This window comes from Schistocerca piceifrons, chromosome 6 (genome assembly GCF_021461385.2).
Source record: "Schistocerca piceifrons isolate TAMUIC-IGC-003096 chromosome 6, iqSchPice1.1, whole genome shotgun sequence".
Taxonomy (NCBI): Eukaryota; Metazoa; Arthropoda; class Insecta; order Orthoptera; family Acrididae; genus Schistocerca; species Schistocerca piceifrons.
Genome location: NC_060143.1, coordinates 56,357,016 through 56,379,225, shown reverse-complemented (window position 1 = coordinate 56,379,225; position 22,210 = coordinate 56,357,016). Strand labels below are relative to the sequence as shown.

Below are 22,210 nucleotides of genomic sequence, written 5' to 3'. Positions count from 1 at the left end.
CTGTTGACCGGCGTTGCCTGGTGAAACGTTGTTGTGATGCCTCGTATAAGGAGGAGAAATGCGTACCATCACGTTTCCGACTTTGATGAAGGTCGGATTGTAGCCTATCGCGATTGCAGGTTACTGTATCGCCACATTGCTGCTCGCGTTGGTTGAGAGCCAATGACTGTTAGCAGAATATGGAATTTGTGGGTTCTGGATCCCAACGGCCTCGTATCACTAGCAGTCGAGATGATAGGCATCTTATCCGCATGGCTGTAACAAGTCGTGCAGCCACGTCTCGATCCCTGAGACAACAGATGGGGACGTTTGCAAGACAACAACCATCTGCACGAACAGTTCCACGACGTTTGCAGCAGCATGGACTATCAGCTCGGAGACCATGCCTGCGGTTACCCTTGACGCTGCACCACAGACAGGAGCGCCTGTAATGATGTACTCAACGACGAACCTGGGTGCACGAATGGCAAAACGTCATTTTTTCGGATGAATCCAGGTTCTGTTTACAGCATCACGCTAGTCGGATCCGTGTTTGACGACATCGCGGTGAACGCACATTGGAAGCGTGTATTCGTCATCGCCATACTGGCGTATCACCCGGCGTGATGGTATGGGGTGCCATTGGTTACACGTCTCGGTCACCTCTTGTTCACATTTACGGCACTTTGAACAGTGGGCGTTACATGTCAGTTCTAGTATAATATATTTGCCCAGTGACTACTCGTTTATCATCTGCATTTCTTCTTGATGTAGCAATTTTAATGGCCAGTAGTGTAAGTTGCTGACATTAATAACATACAGAGGAATGGAAAAGAAACCTGAAGGACGTGTTAGATGGCATTCAGTTTGGCTTTAGGGAAGGTAAAGGCACCAGAGTGCCAGTTCTGACGTTTTGGTTGATAATGCTAGCAAGACCGAAAAAAAAAATTAAAGGCGCGTTCATAGGATAAGTCAACCAGGAAAAAGCGTTCGACGATGTAAAATTGTGCAAGATGTTCAAAATTCTGAGAAAAATAGAGATAAGGTAGAGAGAGGGACGAGTAATACGCAATATGTGCATAAACCCAGGGGGAACAATAAGAATTGAAGAACGAAGTGCTTGTATTAAAAAAGGTGTAGGATTTTTCACCCCCACTGCTCAATCTCTATATCAAAGAAGCAATGATGGAAATAAAAGAAACGTTCAAGAGTGTGATTAAATTTCAAGGCAAATGGACATCAATGTTAAGATTCGCTTTTGACATTGCTGTCCTCAGCGAAACTAATGAATATATACAAGCCCTGTTGAAGGACACAGAAAGCGGACTATCACTGGCAAAAGGACATTCTTGGCTAAGAGAAGTACACTAGTATCAAACTTAGGTCTTGATTTGAACAAGAAATTTCTGAAATATACGTTTGGAGCATAGCGTTGTATGGTAGTGAAAAAAGCACATGCCGGCCGGGGTGGCTGAGCGGTTCTAGGCGCTACAGTCTGGAAGCGCACGACCGCTACGGTCGCAGGTTCGAATCCTGCCTCGGACATGGATGTTTGTGATGTCCTTAGGTTAATTAGGTTTAAGTAGTTCTAAGTTCTAGGGGACTGATGACCTCAGAAATTAAGTCCCATAGTGCTTAGAGGCATTAAGAAAGGACAGTGGGAGAGCCACAACAGAGGATAAGGATGTTGATAATCAGGTGGACTGATAAGGTTAGGAATGAGGAGGTTCTCCTTAGAAACGACCAGCAAAAGAATATATGGAATACACTGATAGGATGATCGGACATGTTTTAAGAAATGAGGCTATAGCTTCCATAGTGATAGAGTTAGCTGCAGAGGGGAAAAACTGTAGGGGAAGACAGAGATGAGAATACATCCAGCAAATAATTTAGGATGTTGTTGCAAGTGTTACTCTGAGATGAAAAGGCTGGCACGGGAAAGGAATTCGTGGCGGACTAATTGATACTGGTGAGAAGACTGATGACTCGAAAGAACCTAAACGGACTTGCAACCACAGACATAGCAGCAGTTCTCTCATCGCTGCTTATATGCGTTGCTTACACAACGTTGCGCAGCTCGAATGCCCAGGAAGCATGCGGAAGGTGACGTACGGAAGCGGTCGTCGGTCTCCTCGCTGCAGACTCTCCTATACGTATATGCACCTCCCGAGAATTTTTGTAGGTTTCCTCGCGGTGCCCTAGCAGAGCGTGACTTTATACCTCAGAGCAGAAGCGAATGAAATAGTAAAGAGGATGGACAGAAGGAGAAGGAAAAAAAAAAAACTACATTTCTTCTTCTGCGGTACTTCTCGCGCGTGAGCGGAACTTACCTAGCGTAGCAGATTTTCCCACCACTGTGCGAGCCACCGATGCACACAGCATTACGAGATATGACAAATGACGTAGCTTATGAGCTGGCGCTACCGTTACAGCTGAATCAGAAATAAGAAACGTGAAATAAGAACCAAGTAAGGCAAATTCCAGGAACGTGTCATCATTACGGCGCGTTACCCCAGCGCACACTCAATTACTCCGCCACCACACAGAATCGTGCTCCGCCGCTTCGGCAGCTGCGAAATTCAGTTCACGTTCTTCTATGGCCAACCCTTTTTACCCAGGAGCCTTGTTATAGCGCTCAGCAGAGCTCATTTAGTAATTGCCACTGGGGTCATCCTCGTAAAAACGGTAGAATACTCTCCCGTCCAAAAGCGTATCGTACTGAAAAAGAAGTTTCGGTACTCTCTGGTTCAAGAGTTACAAAGCCAAATGGATCGGAGTTACTTAGTCGGAAATGATGATACTTGTCCGTAGCTTGTTGTGTAGTGGTTGAGTCGCTGCCTCTAAATTGCCGAGTCTCGTGTTTGATTCCCTGTTGGGTCGGCGATTTTCTTCACTCTGCAACTGGGCATTAATAATTTCATCTCATCTCATCTTCTCCGATGCAGAAGTGGTGTCAAATAGAAAGACTTAGTAGGCGACCGAAAACCTCAGATGATGTGTCCTGGCCTATAATACCATCTGATTATTTCATTATGATACATTATCGTTTCCTGCCTATCAGCATCTTAAAGAAGAAATTTTATGGCGTGTAAGCCTCACGTGGGTCTGTCGTCTGTCTATTTGTTTGAGCTGTCGTCTATCTATTTGTTTGAGCTGCAGTTACTTAAAATTCTGTAGAAACTCTTCTTGTCCTCATCACTCTGCAAAGAAGAAATATGGAAATACATCTTCACGATCCTGCACAACAGATGAAGAAGCAGCTTTGAGCACGTTATTTATTGAAATGTTTCTCTCTTTACCATATACCTATATCCCACCACAATTTCTGTCTTCCCAGGTGGTTAGCAGGCACACGCAAATTGAATGACAGTGAAGGAGTACATGTTTTTTCGATGGTTGTTGCTGTTGCGCCAAGTTGTGGTTTGATGCAGCTTTCCACAGTAGTCTATCATATGCAACACTCTTCGCCTCTGCATATTGTAACCTATATCACCCTGAACGTGTTTATTGTAGTCCAACCTTGGGCTCTCTGTTTAATTGTTACCCCGCGCGTCTACTTCTTTTATCAAGTTGACAATTCTTTGTCGCATCAGGATGTGTCCTAACGACCTACCCCTTCTTTTTGCCGAATTGTAATATAATTTTTTTTCTCCATTTTGTTCAGTACTTCTCCATTAGTTATCCGATCTACCCATTTATTCTTCAATAACTTCTGTAGCAACACAATTCATACACTCCACATAAATACAAAACTTTCATCAAAGTCATACTAATACTTTGTCATTAATGTAAGCAAATATTTCTTTTTCAGGAACACTTTTCTTGGTGTTGTCGGACTGCATTTTCTATCCTCCCAACTTGCACCATTTTCAGTCATTTGCTGCATAAACAGGAAAACGTATCTAATAATTTTGTAAGGATCCCACTAAATTGCCAGTTGGATCGTTGTATTGAGAGCCGTCACTATTTATGCGATTTATTTAGTTGCCGCCTTCTCTAACTGGGCGAGAAGATTACATTTATCGGAAGCAGAAAGATCAGTGCATGAAGGTCTCCTTTCCTGTGCACTGATTTTAAATGCAGAGGAATTTCTTGCCTAGACAGAGTATGAGCGGCACTCTTTAATTTTTTTATTCGATATAGAGCTTATAAATTTCGTAAATTTGGAGGGGGGTCCGGCTGTCGTGAGTTCTTTGCGAAGGGCGCATCGGACACGGGAGACATCTCCGTCCCACTGTATACTCCTGGGGCAGGGCACCTCTCTGGGACAATAATAGGCACTAGTTACACCTACCAAAGGTGGTTCCAGTCGATAGTGAAAGAGAAATCTTTTGACGTCACTTTGACAAGCCGCCAGACAACAGTTAAGCATTGTCTTTGTCCATTTTCTCTGTGTTCACTAACCGTGGGAGCATTCCGTTCAGTATCGTCCATTGGTGCCAGGAGGGGGTGGTGCAAAACAAATAACTTTAAATCAAATAAGCTCTTGGACGTGTCTCGACTTATGTAATGGGAGGAGAGACAATCTTTGTAGTTCCAGCGAAAGGTGTGTTCTAAGAACAGGCTGAATTCCTCCGACAAGTTCGGCACCAGGTTTTTGGAGCACAAACAGGCGCTCGCTCTCTCTTTTCCACTATCGTCAATCTCTCTCTGGTGGTACCTAGTAATTTTCCATTCGAGTTTGTAGCAGCAGAGGTCAGGATTTCTACTTCTCCTGACCCTAATGGACAATCACAAGCTCTGTCATTCAATTGGCGCCGTAATTGTTCTTGCTACGCCTTTGGCCAACCTTGAAAAGACACGTTTGTTAGGTAGAGCCAACGTGGAATTCTAAATAACAAGTGATTTTGTCTTTAGTTAAGATGGACTTGGAAATGGGGCATAAGGACGGTAGGTGCGATGATATGAGGAGCAGATGACCTCAGCTTATCAGAGGACATTCTGTGTTGCGGATACTTTTCAGAGTAGAAGTTACGGGCTTGCAGACTATGTCCATTTGCTAAACTATAGCAGAATATCGTATCCGCCATTTCACTTGTCGTGTAGTAGGATTCCAGTGCCAACAAGTGGTGGAAGAGAGAAAATGTAAATGCACTACACCATTAGCGTGTATAAACAGTGCAATAACAGTAAACACATAAGTGAATCCGCCTCTGGATGACGGTAAATCACCTTTCTTTGAACACCCCATGTACCTTTTCCGGAAACGCACTACATTTGCTATAATTACATTTAAAGCCTATCTGATAAAAGCATAGTGAATAAATTTCTGAGGATATGCAGATGATCTTCTGGGTTAATTCTTCTCCAGATGCCGTAGGACTACTATGAGATTGAGGCATTTCTTTCTTCAATACACAAACCATTTTCTCATATAGAGTGCCACAGACACAGATTTGTTAAAAGGCTACTCGATTTTCCACTTTGGCTGTTACCCAATCACTGTTATTTGTATCACGCGATTAGATGATATCAGCGCTGTGTCATTTTCAAGTACTGCTGATATTTTGGTAATCATACACCGCCTACCTGTGTAGATGTACATCAGTGAGGGTCTATCATTTTAAAACGTAAACGCTGTCATGCCGTAGAACAGTCGGAACATTTGCTACTCATCAATAATTTAAAAACCATTATTGCTGAAGTGGCATACGTACATGAAAGTAAAAGTTCACAGTACGTACTACAGAACAATGCTCTGCACAAATTGATTCAACTCTGACCCGTCTACAGTTAACAGTTAAAAGATATACCGACGAAGAGCCACCACTGCCCAGTTGATCGCATCTTTCGATATTTGCTGGCGACATGGTGCATCAGGCTCACGTATTTCTAAGAGAGTTTAAAACCATCATCGTATATGTATTTAACCTCGCATACATAAATACGTTCAGGGTTACATCAGTTGATATGGTAAGTCAGTTTATAAGAATGAAGACAAACTTTTGAAAACAAACATTTTAATGCTGTGAATTTTAAATCTTTCATAAACTTGGCGAAGTTGTAGGTTGTATGTAATTAAAGATTATCTGGACACTCGCTTCCTTCACTCGTACCGCTCTATTTTATCACATATTCGGTTTCAATTATAGAAAAACCTTACGGTACTTTACATTCATTATATAAACTCGCTATCTTTTAGCATCTACGTATATCTCTGCTTCCTTGAGTGCGTTCCATAACTGTTGCTTTCTAGCTTATATTCAGTATATGTAATGTTTTGCTGGCCACTGAGAGTGTGGGAAGTCTCTTTCAAATTTGTTACGAGGCTGGAACTATTGCTCTGACTCAGCCTAGTGTGTTCCTTAAATCTGGTGTTGAAATTACGTGTTGTCTGACCCATACAAAACTTCTGGTCCCCAGACCTTGACAAGATGTCTAGTTTGTTGTTAGTGTGCCATATGCACCTATCCTGTGTGCGTTATCAAGCGAATATTTCCTGGTGGAAATGAAAGACCTTGACAAAACTTGCTGCATGTGTAGAGAGGTCAAAATAATGCAAGAGTATAGCACACCTCAAAAGGTAATTGGGTATGTTAGGTTTGGAGGGACAATTTTCAAAACCATTATATATGTGAAGCGTGTTCATAAAGTAGTGGAGTTGTAATTAATGTCCTTCAGAACTGTATCATCAACTTTTATAATAATTCTAAATCTTGCAAAATAATCCAATACCATTAATTAATTTTGCTATAACATAAATTAAACAAGCTTTCCATGTGTAATAGAGCTTGTTTGAGTGTTTTCAATGTAATTAATTAAAATATACAATCATAAAACACTGTCCCAATAGTTTATTTTAGTTATTTTTGTTGTGTGTTAAAACTGCTATTTTACAGTTTTGTATTCACGTATCTTTCTTGTTTTTTAGCTTACTGTTTCACACATTTGTATTTTTTCAATTGAAAATAATAAGTAACTCATTATTATCATACAAAATCATTACACTAAAGATAACCTGCAAAGAAATGTTTCACACCTAACATTTTTTACACCATGCCCGTAATAGAAACGAAATTTCTTCACATAATATGCACAATAGACAACACACATAGAACAAAACTCAGCAAGGTTTCAAACTGTGGCAAGTGATCCTCTAAATGTCCTTATTTGTATCAGGTGTATTTCAGTACACCGTAAAACTTTGGTGAACTAGTGACCGCAGCTCTTATTTATATTGTTTCACAAGTGGTGATGCACTGTATGGTGTGGAGACCTGGACATTGAGGAAGGAAGGAGAAAGAAGATTGGAAGCACTAGAGACTTGGATATGAAGAAGAATGAAAAAAGTCAAATGGGAAGACCGAGTAAGGAATGAAGAAGTATTAAGAAGAGTTGGAGAAGAAAGAAACATGATGAAAGTCATCAGAAAGAGAAAACGGAACTGGACTGGACATTGTTTGAGGAGGGACTGTTTACTGAAGGAAGGAATAGGATGGTGGAGGGAAAAAGGGGAAGTGGAAAAAGAAGATCTCATATTCTCGAAAATATCAAAGGAGACAAATATTCAGAAATGAAAAGTTTGGCTATGGACAGACAAAAGTGAAAGCGGCTTAACCCATGGCAAGACGTGCAGTAACGCAGAATACCATACTATACTGCTACTACTAGTGGAGATTGACATCATAATCGTTCAGCAGAACTAGATCTGAAAATCTTTGCATGAAGTTGTTCGTACATGGAAAGGTGTATATGATACATTATTGAACCTTTCCTGCTGAGCCTTTTGGAATCACCAGATGAACAAGTTCCTTGTCTTCATGAGTGATGGTAAATTTTTTTTTTTCACACTGACCGCATACTCTTTCATAGTTTCAACGGAAAGTAATGGACAATTTAAAATGATAATTTGAGAATCTCTTTTGAAACCCCAGTTGTTCTTGTGATGGCATCAAAATCTGGTAAACTAACAGCTCACCTGCTACAGAAGAATGCTGAAGACTAGATGAGTAGATCACATAACTAATGAGGAGGTATTGAATAGAATTGGGGAGAAGGGGAGTTTGTGGCACAACTTGACAAGAAGAAGGGACCGGTTGGTAGGACATGTTCTGAGGCATCAAGGGATCACAAATTTAGCGTTAGAGGGCAGCATGGAGGGTAAAAATCGTAGAGGGAGACCAAGAGATGAATACACTAAGCAGATTCAGAAGGATGTAGGTTGCAGTAAGTACTGGGAGGTGAAGAAGCTTGCACAGGATAAAGTAGCATGGAGAGCTGCATCAAATCAGTCCCAGGACTGGAGACAACAACAACAAGAACAACAACAACAGCTCACCTCGTTAAAGGTTTTTGACAGAAGTTTTCACTCCCAGTAAAGGAGAAAAAATCAGTATTATTGTTAGATTCTTGGGGTGGGTTACGTAAAAGAACCGTTTTGAGTGACATACATGATGACCAGGAACTTGTTAATCTGGCAATCCCAAAAGGCTGCGTAGGATAGGTGCATCCTCCAGATGTATGTGGCATCCTATGTTGGAAGGAAGTTGTGAGATTTTCGGATTGAGTTCTGCCGAATGTTTATGATAGCAGTCTCCACCTGATAAACAAAATAGCTGCTGTCATTAGTACACCACTTCTGTTCACCGAGGTTCCCCGATCAAGGTATTTAGAGGATTATCCAACGGCAGTTTACGAATCAACCTCCATTTTATTTTATGTTTTGTTATGTTTTGTGTGTTTTATGTCAAGAAATTTAGTTTATTTTGTATGCATAGTGTAAAGAAACGTTATGTTTAAACACTTCTTTATTGGTTACAATAACGTAAATGATTTTGTATCATTTTATTATTTTCAGTTGATGAAATATATATATGTGAAACGGTAAACCAAAAAAAGAAAGAAAGAAAACTGAATGTAAAATGCAAAATAACTATTTCAATATGAAACAAAAAATTAAAGTAAATAATTACAATATAATATATTTTTGACATATTTTGATCAATTATGTTGAAATTACTCTGACAGCTCATTTTGTACAGCTCATTTTCCAAAGTGGTTTTGCAGACACAGCCTTTATTACACGTCGATAACTGTGTCATGATAGCTCTTTTAATTTATGTTGTAACAAAAGATTTTATTTTTCAAAAATAATTAATGATCGTGGGGTATTTTCCAAGATTTAGAATTATTGCAAAAAGTTGATTATACAGTTTTGAAGAACGTTAATTACAATTCAATTTACATATGAGACACATTCTTTATATATCATAGTTCCAACGATAGTCTGTCTAAACTTAATATTGCAAATTATATTATGTGGTCTGTTTTATGCCTTAAAAGTGAAATTGTGTGAAAACAAAGACGTACATAATCCATTATTTTGATCCCTTAACGTATATGCCACCTTTCATCAATATCATTTATTTAGGCCTGGAAATGCTCCCCTGTCAGTACAGAAGACGATTTTTGCTTTAGGCTTTTAAGAAAAAATGAGTTCTGTTCAGAATTTATCGGTAGCTAGTATTATAGCCAGAGTAATTTCCGTGCCATATGACGCTCTACTTTGATTTATCTGTGAAATTCCCAGTACTTATCTATCTCATGGCTTTCAAATGGACCGGCAATCGCCTGATGCAATACGAACTGAAAATGCTACTTTCTGTGCATGTTTGTGTGACACGACTTTATTATGGATTATGGCATGAGGTGTACTTCGCTTACTATAAATACCAAATTTGTGTAGTTGACAAACAGTCGTAATTTTAACATCTGTGAAACTTGTACTTTCGTTGGTCACATTTTACGCTGTAAATTTAATCCCATTATTTAAGCTATTAGTTCGAGATTCCTTTTCGGTAACATCGTTTTGGGTTCCATCCAGTGACACCAAGGTGTCATTCACATAAGAAGGTAATATAGTACTTTATTAGATATCTACTTACATTTTCTAAAAAAACGTTCATGCTTAGCTGATAGACAGCCCCCCCCCCCCCTCCCCAAATAGAAACCCCATTTGATTGAGAATATATTTCGTCTTTGTATTTGAAGTAACTGTATTATAAATTGTGATACTTCAATCAACTCCTATATTTCTGTCTGGCTTAATTTTTTGTATTTAACTACATTGTTCTTTCTCGAATTGGAATGTTTTTTAGAGGTTGGAAATACCGAATGGTACTAGTTTCGAAGCTCTTGATAACGGCCGAGGAACAGGCTGAACTTTTTGTAAACTTACTTTAATTCTTCTGTAAGCCCCTTCAGGATTTGGACGTTCCTCAACCATGCGGTTTTTTTTCCCGTCAAACTCCGCAGAGGCGGAGATTTTAATTGTGTTTTACGTCCTGTGGATCAGATCCCTGATATTAATTTCAGTGAGGAACTAGACGATTTGGTGTTTTCTTCCCAAATACGCGGTGAGTGAATCTGTCTATTCCACTCATTCTTTATGTGGACAGCTGGTAGCGATAGAAGTCATACACACTTGTTTCAGTGAGCACTGTGCTACAACTTTTAATCATGTGCCGCAACCAGTAAAACTATATCGCCTGTCCCGGATGTTAAACACATCCATTTTAAAGGAGCCTTCCATCAATATTAACGTTAGAGAGGTTTGCGCCCACAGCTTGCGTTCGTAGGGCCGTTATCCTTCTGTTACGGAATGCTGGTCAGGGCACGTCAAACCTTTTCTCCTGAAAGAGTTAATGCGTTACGGAGCTGAGAGCCCGAGGGATCTCCTTCGGACCCAGAAATTTTATTCCTGCGACAGTTTACGACAGGGATAGACACGTTTTCTTACGAACTATGCGTGTACCCCATATTTAGGCGAAGCTTCTTAGTTAAGGAGACAACAAATGGGAAGACTCAGGGTGCGGTCAAAATCCTACTCCTTCCTGCACATTGAACACGTCGAAAAAGAGCATGTATCACATCCCTTCAGCACACCGATCGTCACGTACTGACATCCCAACGTGACATTTCCAGAGCGATCTAAAATTACTTTACCGACCTTTATGACGTTCCTGCTACTGATACGGTTGTCCGAGATGCATTTCCTCCTCTCCTGGATTGCGTAGTTACTCACGCATTAAATGATGAATTTATAAGTGACTTTATGCTCGATGATACATATCGCCGTATTGTTGGTTCGCCATCGGAAAAATCGGCGGGACTAGACTGTATTCCTAAGGAATTTTATGTACATTTCTGGCCTCTTATAGGTAATACCATTGTAAATTAGGTGATTCGGGGGACTTGATTACTGACCCATTCAAGATTGGTAAAATGGTTCTAATTCCGAACATGACCGGACGTCCAGACATTGATCACACTACTTAATTTCGATTGCAAAACCGTCGCCAGGGCGGTTAACAGGCGTTTTTCGATACTTCTGAAGACAATACTGGCTGTTCACCAAAGCTGTGTGCCTGGACGCACGATTCTGATTTCTTTTGTTGTCATACGTCAGAATTTTGTATCTACACAGCGAGTGTACTAACGTATGACAGCTTAGCTTACCACTTAGCGCGCAAACGGACAAAACATCTGAACTGTCTTCTCAAGCCCAGGGTGCCAGACAGACATTCTAAATAAATATGACCCTGGCCCTGTAAGGCAGCTAACATCAGGTGCGGGTTGCAACAAAAATAATTAGAAATGCTGCTGTCGCGTACCCAGAATGTATGAATTAATAGAAGTGGAAGTTTGGGGTCTATTCTAGAAAGAGAAAACAGCTATTCACTTTTTATTCTACATATAATTTATCAACTGTTGCTTTCAAGGGGCAAGTGATAAACAACAACCATGTTCAATTACTTTTCACACTCACTAACAAGATATTTAAGTCTTGAATATATTTAAATGACGATTATTAAGATCGTTATCTCTACATATGAAAATTTTGATCACAGGAAAGAATGACTATTAGAAACCCTCATTAGCTCATTTGAATCTACGTTGTCATAGCTGTTCAATGCACTGAGTTCGTGGAGCATAAATTTACTTTTTGAATCGATGAAAAAAATCTTTCATGTACACAATGTGAGGGTAGGTTAGTATCCAAGCTTTTGCTATTCAATGGTCAATGCGTACGCAAGTTGGAGTGAGGAAACTCTGGACTCAACATTTACTGTGACCTAATGCGTGATGGTTATTTTCCAAGCGGCATCTGCAATGGCGTTGTCTCCGTGCTGGATCTGAAACGCTAATTCCCTACTCTGGCCTTGACTGAATTCACTCAGTCGCAACTTTCCCGAGTTCTGTAGAACGTTACTCTTTCCCTAGTCGAAATAACAGCTATTGCACACTCGCTATGGGTTGGAGCAACGTGCGCAATTTCTTTGCCTGCTAAAATTCCCAAAGGAATAATTAACTTCTGCTTTGCTGTCTGTCGTCGGCCGCGGTGACCGAGCGGTTCTAGGCGCTTCAGGACGGAACCGCGCGACTGGTACGGTCGCAGGTTCGAATCCTGCCTCGGGCATGGATGTGTGTGATGTCCTTAGGTTACTTAGGTTCTACGTTCTAGGGGACTGATGACCTCAGATGTTAAGTCCCGTAGTGCTCAGAGCCATTTGCTGCCTGTCGCCACGACACGTGAAGCGTATCGTCCTCACTTTGCGGAAAGCAAAGCTCTCAACGCCCTCACTTATTTCCACACATTTGTGCGGTCTGCCGTGAGATGATATATATATATATATATATATATATATATATATATATATATATATATATATATATATATTTTAGGTCTCAAAATGGTTTTATATAATGGGGGTCTCCCCTCCATATTGCGTCTGCGTCGCCAAGTATGGCTTCAGCCAATCACCATCTCGCTAGAGGTGAATAGACATTTTTATTTTTCTTGCTGGGGCGCAGCCTAGCCCTGTTCGTGATGTGCAGCCACTTACCCTCGGTCTGCGCCTTATTTGCGCTAAAAGGAATAGTGTATTGTTCTGTGCTTATCACTTTCTGCTCTGAATGTCGCCGTTCTCTTGCTAAATGGGAGTTCTACGATATCATTAACCACCTGCTCGGTTCGTCTCCAAAATGCGTTTCACTTTAACTTGATAGTTGCATGCCATTGTCCACATAGCTTTGTTAGTTTTCGGTTCATGAAATTAATTGAAATTGCCTTTTGTTGATATAATCATTATTTTCTGAGGATCTCATTGTATTGTGTATTGTCCTGTCGTTATGGATCAAGCATATGTAAGCTCCGTAAAATCCAGACGCCTTACATAGTCTAATGCCAGGAAGTTGTCTTGGTGGATGCAGAGTACTCCGTCTCTGGAGTCCTGCTTATTATTGGTTTTAATAAGGCATTTGACCGGGTCAGTCCCGGTTTCTTGATGCAGGTGCTTAAGGCGAACGGTCTCAGTCATTCAGCATGGCAGGTATTATCCAATCTGGTATTCACGCATTTGCCGTAGTGAATGGACAACTTACTCCAGAGATCACCATCCGATAGGGCTTATGGCCAGGGAGCCCCCTGGCTTGTACTTAGAACCTCCATGTGGCTTGTACTTAGAACCTCCGCTACGCCGTATTTCTGATCAATTATTTGGCTGGAAGATATTAGGAGAAAAATTCTCGATACGAGCGTACGCGGATAATGTTATGCTATTGCTACGCCATGTCGATGACGTATGCTTGCTCAAGGACATATTGGATTTCCTTTTGTTCTCACTCTGCGGTCCGCAGTAGCGAACAGAAATGTATCCTATTACTCCTGTAGGGTTTTCAATACGTTTTCATTCCGTGGGCAGCGGTGGTTGCTCGACAGAAATCGTAGGGGATTATCGTGGCTCGCTGCCCGATGAAACTGGCTGCACTCAGTTGGCAGGAGGTGATGAACAGAATTCAAGGGGCCGTTCGTAAACACGAACGCCGTTCCCCTAGTCTTCTTCACAAAGTGCGGATCTCATATCCTATATTTTCAGCAAAGTGTGCCTATATTTCACAATTGTTCTCGCTCCCCGAGACTATGGCAAGCAAATCGATGCAGTTTTCCGGTCGTTTCCTTTGGAAAAGTCACATTTTTCGATTTCGATATGAAGTAGTTGCGAGACACCGTATCCTTGGAAGATTGGGACTTCCCAATATCAAAGTGACAGCTTAAATATTGTTTATACGGCGCAACGTTTTAACGGCTACTCGAGCAAGTCATTCTATCACATAGCTCTTGTTTAAGTTGTCTTCGACCGGCCACTCTGACTCCCCCTGCCGATGTTGGCCGGATCAGTTCTAAATTTCGGCACTTACGTGAATTTTGTACTATAATAAATTTTCTGGGAGCTGACATTTTATCGATGAAACACTTTACCACTAGATTTCTGCTTTCTCCGCAGTTGAAATGGCCGTGAAGTTGACATCCTGGAAAATAGTGTGGCTTCACGTTAGTCTTCCTATCCTCCCGGTGAAAGCTGGCCGGCCGCTGTGGCCGAGCGGTTCTATGGGCTTCAGTATGGAACCGCGCGACCGCTTCGGTCGCAGGTTCGAATCCTGCCTCCGGCATGGGTGTGTTTGATGTCCTTAGGTTAGTTAGGTTTAAGTAGTTCTAGGGGACTGATGACCTCAGATGTTAAGTCCCATAGTGCTCAGTGCCATTTCAACCATTTGATGAAAGTCGCCTCGTCGTCGTATAGGGTCGTTGACAATCTGATCCCGACCAATGAACGCCTCCATCGAATTTGTCGTAGTGCGACTGATCTTTGTGACAATGTTATCAACCTGACACGTTACCACACAGGCTTGTCTCTTGAAGACTGGATTCGCCGACAGGTATACTCTGCTGAAGCTGCTTTCTCGGTAGAACTTCTTCTGTGTCTTACCACGGACGAAGAATAATGAGATACGTACGGTTCCTCGGGCACTGACAATGTAGTCGGGTGTGACAACGATCCGGACCCCCTCGTTTTTCACCAATATGTGGTGACCGCTCATTGGAAGTGGCAGAGGCTTCGCCGACCGCGGTGGCCGAGCGGTTCTAGGCGCTACTGCCTGGAACCGCGCTTCCGCTACGATCGCACGTTCGAATCCTACCTCGGGCATGGATGTGTGTGATACCCTTAGATTAGTCAGGTTTAATTAGTTCTAAGTTCTAGGGGACTGATGACCTCAGAAGTTAAGTCCCATAGCGCTCAGAGCCATTTGAACCATTTTTGTAATGGAGCGTGCTGTAAATAAACAACAGTGCTTTATCTGACTTATATTTAAGAAAAGAAGGAAACATATCGACACTCCCTGCCGATGATGTTATGACTCGTGCCGTAGCAGATTGTTACCCTACACAATAATTTGGGAAGAAAATCGGCCGCGGTCTATTGAAAGATGTGATTGTGATGTTCCCCTGAACGGTTTTATAAAACCTAATCGAAATATTTATCAAGACTGGCGTACGGAAATCCAAAGCACACTATATTCGAACCCGACTTTAGAGTGAGAACATTATCTAGAAAACATGACCTACTTCTTTAGGAACACAAATTTTAAACATGAGATAGCAGTTAACGAAAACTATAGTTGACTTGTAGAAATTACGGGAATGGAGATTTAGTTACTGCGAACATTCTAGTTATGGCGATGGGGATTAGTTACTCCGAGCATTGTATCACGCTCACCTCGACGGTAAAGTTAGCGCGAGGGAAGCAGTATTTTTTCTGGCGACCATTATAGCTTTTATTGGTTCTCGTGGTGTAACGAGGAATCCATTGGTTATCGACATGTTGAATAGCCTTAGAGGATCCGCAGTTAGTGGGATTAATAGCCGCACAAGACGGGAATTGCGCGTGCGACCCGGGGGCGTGCTAGGAATGGAGAAGTAGCGAATGCATCGAACCGGGAACAAAGAAGAGCGCTGTTAGTGTTCTGCGGACAATAGCACTTAATCTCATCCTCTCAGGAATAGCTTGGAAAAACGCGTCTATAAGAAGTTACTGTTCAACGGGTACCCCAACATTTTTATTTTCTTTATGTTAAATTTATCAAATTTAAGAGTTTACCTAGTTAATTCTCCACGCAGTTATCTGATGTACCACGGTTTTCAGTGTTACGTCATTTTCAAAGACAAATGTTTAATGTCATTGCTATGAATCAGTAAAAAGTAGTCCAAAAGGATACATAGTATTTGGGCAACTTCTCTTTGCAACAAGCTAGTGCAAACTTGTTGTGAAGGCATGTCGATCAGATACTTTGTATCCATTTGGACAAGTTTCTGCTGACTCATAGTAATATCATTAAGACTTACCTTTGAAAACGACGTAATTTGTCCATTTCCCACTCTTCGTTTGCCTAGGAAAATTGAGAGACTAACTTTTCATCGAATTACTAATAAAGTTTTATTAATTACGCAGATAAATCTCAATAATTTTTTTTTCAGGTGCATATCTCACTCTGATCAGTTTTATAGCGCAATTGTCCATTCCCACTTTTCATTTGGCTCTGAAAGTTCGGAGAAAAATCCATTGTGTAACTTGCGTCTTTCTGCGCTCCGCTCAAATACACTCCTGGAAATGGAAAAAAGAACACATTGACACCGGTGTGTCAGACCCACCATACTTGCTCCGGACACTGCGAGAGGGCTGTACAAGCAATGATCACACGCACGGCACAGCGGACACACCAGGAACCGCGGTGTTGGCCGTCGAATGGCGCTAGCTGCGCAGCATTTGTGCACCGCCGCCGTCAGTGTCAGCCAGTTTGCCGTGGCATACTGAGCTCCATCGCAGTCTTTAACACTGGTAGCATGCCGCGACAGCGTGGACGTGAACCGTATGTGCAGTTGACGGACTTTGAGCGAGGGCGTATAGTGGGCATGCGGGAGGCCGGGTGGACGTACCGCCGAATTGCTCAACACGTGGGGCGTGAGGTCTCCACAGTACATCGATGTTGTCGCCAGTGGTCGGCGGAAGGTGTACGTGCCCGTCGACCTGGGACCGGACCGCAGCGACGCACGGATGCACGCCAAGACCGTAGGATCCTACGCAGTGCCGTAGGGGACCGCACCGCCACTTCCCAGCAAATTAGGGACACTGTTGATCCTGGGGTATCGGCGAGGACCATTCGCAACCGTCTCCATGAAGCTGGGCTACGGTCCTGCACACCGTTAGGCCGTCTTCCGCTCACGCCCCAACATCGTGCAGCCCGCCTCCAGTGGTGTCGCGACAGGCGTGAATGGAGGGACGAATGGAGACGTGTCGTCTTCAGCGATGAGAGTCGCTTCTGCCTTGGTGCCAATGATGGTCGTATGCGTGTTTGGCGCCGTGCAGGTGAGCGCCACAATCAGGACTGCATACGACCGAGGCACACAGGGCCAACACCCAATGCACGTCCGCATGTATCCCGTGCCACCCAACGTGCTCTAGAAGGTGTAAGTCAACTACCCTGGCCAGCAAGATCTCCGGATCTGTCCCCCATTGAGCATGTTTGGGACTGGATGAAGCGTCGTCTCACGCGGTCTGCACGTCCAGCACGAACGCTGGTCCAACTGAAGCACCAGGTGGAAATGGCATGGCAAGCCGTTCCACAGGACTACATCCAGCATCTCTGCGATCGTCTCCATGGGAGAATAGCAGCCTGCATTGCTGCGAAAGGTGGATATACACTGTACTAGTGCCGACATTGTGCATGCTCTGTTGCCTGTGTCTATGTGCCTGTGGTTCTGTCAATGTGATCATATGATGTATCTGACCCCAGGAATGTGTCAATAAAGTTTCCCCTTCCTGGGACAATGAATTCACGGTGTTCTTATTTCAATTTCCAGGAGTGTATTTGACCAAAGATGGTGGAGGAATTTCTGGTCTGGTGAGTCATTCATTATACAAATATTGAATGAGTGACAAGAAATTTCTTCACCATTTCTTCACGCACGAGTTATATTCCCATAATGCATGAAACTGCAACGAAAGCAGCAAGCGTCACTTCATTACAGAGAATATTCCTACTTTCTTCACATCTAAATCTTTACCTTATTGTTTCCCAGTACTTTATCTGACGCTTGCACCCGCTTGATCTTGAATTGACCACTTAAGAGAAATTTTATTACCATACGTTAATTCTTGGCATACTCCAACTTAGAAACTAATAAACACCTGTAAGTAACACATGGTTTCTTCACTTGTATAAGTACGACATAACTTCTGCAACTATCGACACACAGCTCCGGGATTATTTAAACGTTAACATCATTGGCAATTTTGGAGGATGCTTAGGTTCGTTTGCTTTGACGCCAGCAGGACCCGATATGCAGTTCACCAAATTTTTTCCTAGCCCTCGCCGTTATTGATGTAGCAGCAACATATGCCTTAGACATATAGTTATTCGCAGGTACCAATAACAGAAGCAGATTTTAGCACCTAGATTTGCGCGTGTCTGTTTTATATAGCACTATTCGAGAACTTAACGTATTTTGCAACTATTGCTATACAGAGCGTAAATTTTAAGTTGACTCAGCAGAATAACTCGAAAAATAAGCTTTACACGAAAAAATGGGTAGAATCCTAAGTTGATTATTTTCGAGGAGGACATCTCTGGTGCTAAAATTAGCCCGTCACCCCAGCCCCCTGGGTTGGTGTGGGAGGCAACTTTAAAATTTATATTTTTTTATTGCAGAATCAGATTCTACATAAAAAAAACTACGTACATTCTGTCTTAAACATTTGTTTTGATTCTTGGTAGTTGGCACTGTAGTTCAAGAAAATCCATGTTCTCATTTTTGCGTGGAAAATGGTTACGGATAAATAAAAAATACTTATTTACTTTGTAAATTTTGATTCGCTAAAACTAAAACTCTCTCTCTCTCTCTCTCTCTCCCAATAGGGTGGGGTTTGAAACAGAGGACCACGAAACAAACAAAACTTATACGAATCTGTGGAAAAAATTAATATGTTGGTCAACATTTGCAAAACTAATCCCTCTCTCTGAAACCCCACCCTATGGGGAGAGGGTAGGGTTTTCGTTTTAGCGAATCAAAATTTACGAAGTAAATAAGTTTTTTTATTTATCCGTAACCGTTTTCCACGTAAAAGTGTACGTAGTTTTTTTTATGTAGAATCTGATTCTGCAATAAAAAATGGGGGTTCCTATTTGAAATTTTAAAATTGCCTCTCATACCACGCCCAGGGGGCTGGCTGGGGTAGCGGGCTAATTTAAGCACCAGCAAGATGCCCCCTCGAAAATAATCAACTTTGGATTCTACATACTTTTCGTGTGAAGTTTATTTTACGAGTTATTCTTGTTTGTCAACTTACATTTTACATCCTGTATAATCTCGGTCATGTTGAGCATCGCAGATGAATTGACACTATTTTTTATGATTAATAAAACCGACTCAGAAGTATCATTACACATTTAGAGCGTACCGCAATAAATGTGTTGTAATGCAGTGTTGGTGGTTTTCGTTAAACATTAAAATTTTTAAATATTTTTTTCTAATTATTACTGTCAGTGTAAAGAGTACGCTGTGACTACGACCTGGATTTCCTGTTTTTCATCAGCAGTCTCTTTAACCAAAAGCTCTTCCCTACGGCTAACTGAAACTCTCATTATCTGCAGCTTTCCCACACACAGTTTCCAAATACGGCTACCAATAGTTCATTGCATGAGATTTGTGTTAATAACACCGCTGGAAGAGCTGAGACGCTGGGGGAACATGGCTTACCATGCGTCGTCTGAATTAGATTCACGAAATGAAATGAATGGATGCCACTAGGTGTGCTCACATAGCCCAAAAGTTAAAGCGGCTGCTGACAAGCAACGGAAAATATACGAGTCGTTCGATGGTACAAATTTTCTTTAGGCACAACAGATTCATTACGTTGCATGTACAGCATTGCTGATCTGTTTTCGCTAAAAGGTATGATTTTCATCCCCATCATACACTCATTTCATTCCTGTGACTCTAATGCAGCAGAGTATTAATGATACTAACTTACGGTTTTTGGAAACAAATGTAAGATATGCTTTAATTTTTTGCCCTCTGTTCAGTATTTTAATACATATGTTTTGTTTTATTTGCAGGTGCAGTCTGATTACAGAGGCTGGAACATCTCGGCATCATCACGCCTTGACTGAAGAAGCCAGAACACGTTAACTCAGAGATGTGTTTACCAAACATTCCTCCGTATTCTGTTTTTCTCGTGTATTTGTCATCATAGTGAAACGATAAAAGTGAAGTCATTGCAGTCTGAATGTAGACAGCATACGACAGTTTACTGAAGTTACGAGAAAGCAAATAACTTAAGCAACGAGATTATATTCTGTACCGAAGTCATCAGGTGGACAAATGTAGTGAATTTAAGAGCTCTATATGCCCCGTAATTGAATGTCACAGAAAGAAATTGTTTTTGGTACTATATATCATTATAATGTAAAAAAATATCTCTCCACAAGTAACTTGGACTGCAGAAATGATATTGTACAGAATGGCAACAAGAAGACATATTTTCATAGAGGATGAGTCGTACTGTTGTAAGTCTTACGTCCTCCAAGTGATGAAGATCTCAATGTTATTCCACAGCTTGCGAGGAAATGAAGCTATACTTTGAGGAAGATAATATTACTCCGTTTGGCATATCATGCAGTAGGTAGGATTATGTACATATCTGCTGAAATGTCTTCCAAGTAAGTATGTACACTGTACAACTGAGGCACTCGTCAGTATTCTGAAACTTAGCAACTGGAGACTTGTCATTTGAAAACTTATTACCTCTTCCAAGGCGTCTTCTCCCCACAGTACATCCAAATACGAGTAACTTCCATATCAATAAGAGATAACTAGAAACATTTTTGTAGCGGGTCGTCTGTGACTTAAAGGTTTTTACTGGCGTACTCTGGAGAAAGTACCACCATTTCCGTAGAGACTTGTAAAACTGTCGATAGATATTTCTGCAGAATGACAGAGAACGAAACAGGCTACTACAGCCAATGGGAAAGCAGTCTGAACGAGAGCAATACGTCGGAGGCAACTACATCGTCACCACTGTACCTGGCCTGGTGGACACTGTCATCGTCCTCTAATGTCACAGCGACGACGCTGGTGGTCAACGCCTCCACTCCAGACTTCTCTCTGGACGAGGATGGCAACGCCACCGAGGGGCAGAACTGCACCAACGACTACTGCATCCCAGACATCGACTACTGGAACATGGTGTACCAGCACGTGTACCCCAAGGACTACGAGTGGATCCTGATCGCGATGCACTCGCTCGTCTTCGTGGCGGGGCTGGTGGGCAACGCGCTCGTGTGCCTCGCGGTGTACCGGAACCACGCCATGCGTACCGTCACCAACTACTTCATCGTGAACCTCGCGGTCGCCGACTTCATGGTGATCCTCTTCTGCCTGCCGCCCACCGTGCTCTGGGACGTCACCGAGACGTGGTTCATGGGGACAGGCCTCTGCAAAGTCGTGCTCTACTTGCAGGTAAGGCGTTCTCTTTCCTGTTCCAGCAGCTCTACTCCTACATCTGTATAAAGTGCATGGCAAAGAGTGCTTTTTATTCTGTTTCTTCTTGTTACCTTACCGGATGGAGCTCTGGAAGAATTTCTTTTTCCCACATGTACAGGAAACATTACATTTATGTCTGAAGAGTATACCCTCCCTTCATCCTAAAAACTGAGTGTTAACATTTTATAAGTAGATTTCTGCAAGATACGCAACGATTATATTTCGAGTATCTGTTTGTTGAAATTTCTCAATATCTACCCTACTCCTGTAAAGGAGTTTTGCTATTTAGGGAGCAAACTAACTGATGATGGTCGAAGTAGAGAGGATATAAAATGTAGGCTGGCAATGGCAAGGAAAGCGTTTCTGAAGAAGAGAAATTTGTTAACATCCAGTGAAACGTGGACAATAAATGGTTTAGACAAGAAGAGAATAGAAGCTTTCGAAATGTGGTGCTACAGAAGAATGCTGAAGATTAGATGGGTAGATCACGTAACTAATGAGGAGGTATTGAATAGAACTGGGGAGAAGGGGAGTTTGTGGCACAACTTGACAAAAAGGAGGGACCGGTTGGTAGGACATGTTCTGAGACATCAAGGGATCACAAATTTGGCGTTGGAGGGCAGTGTGGAGGGTAAAAATCGTAGAGGGAGACCAAGAGATGAATACACTAAGCAGATTCAGAAGGATGTAGGTTGCAGTAAGTACTGGGAGATGAAGAAGCTTGCACAGGATATAGTAGCATGGAGAGCTGCAGCTAACCAGTCTCAGGACTGAAGACCACAACAACAACAACAACCCTACTCCTCTAGTAATTGTGCGATCATTCATGCCGCTACGTTTTGAGAACTATTC

At 42.0% G+C, this 22,210-nt stretch overlaps 1 protein-coding gene across 1 annotated transcript in view; it reads left to right on the top strand.

Annotated features, from left to right (window-relative positions):
* LOC124803139 (neuropeptide FF receptor 2-like) overlaps nt 1–21,385 on the top strand; it is a 482,022-nt gene extending 460,637 nt beyond the window's left edge. The window contains exon 2 of the mRNA XM_047264319.1: nt 19,933–21,385. Within this exon, the coding sequence (XP_047120275.1) occupies nt 20,807–21,385 (579 nt within the window). The 5' untranslated portion in view covers nt 19,933–20,806. The remainder of the gene's footprint in view (nt 1–19,932) is intronic.
* Nucleotides 21,386–22,210: the final 825 nt, after the last annotated feature.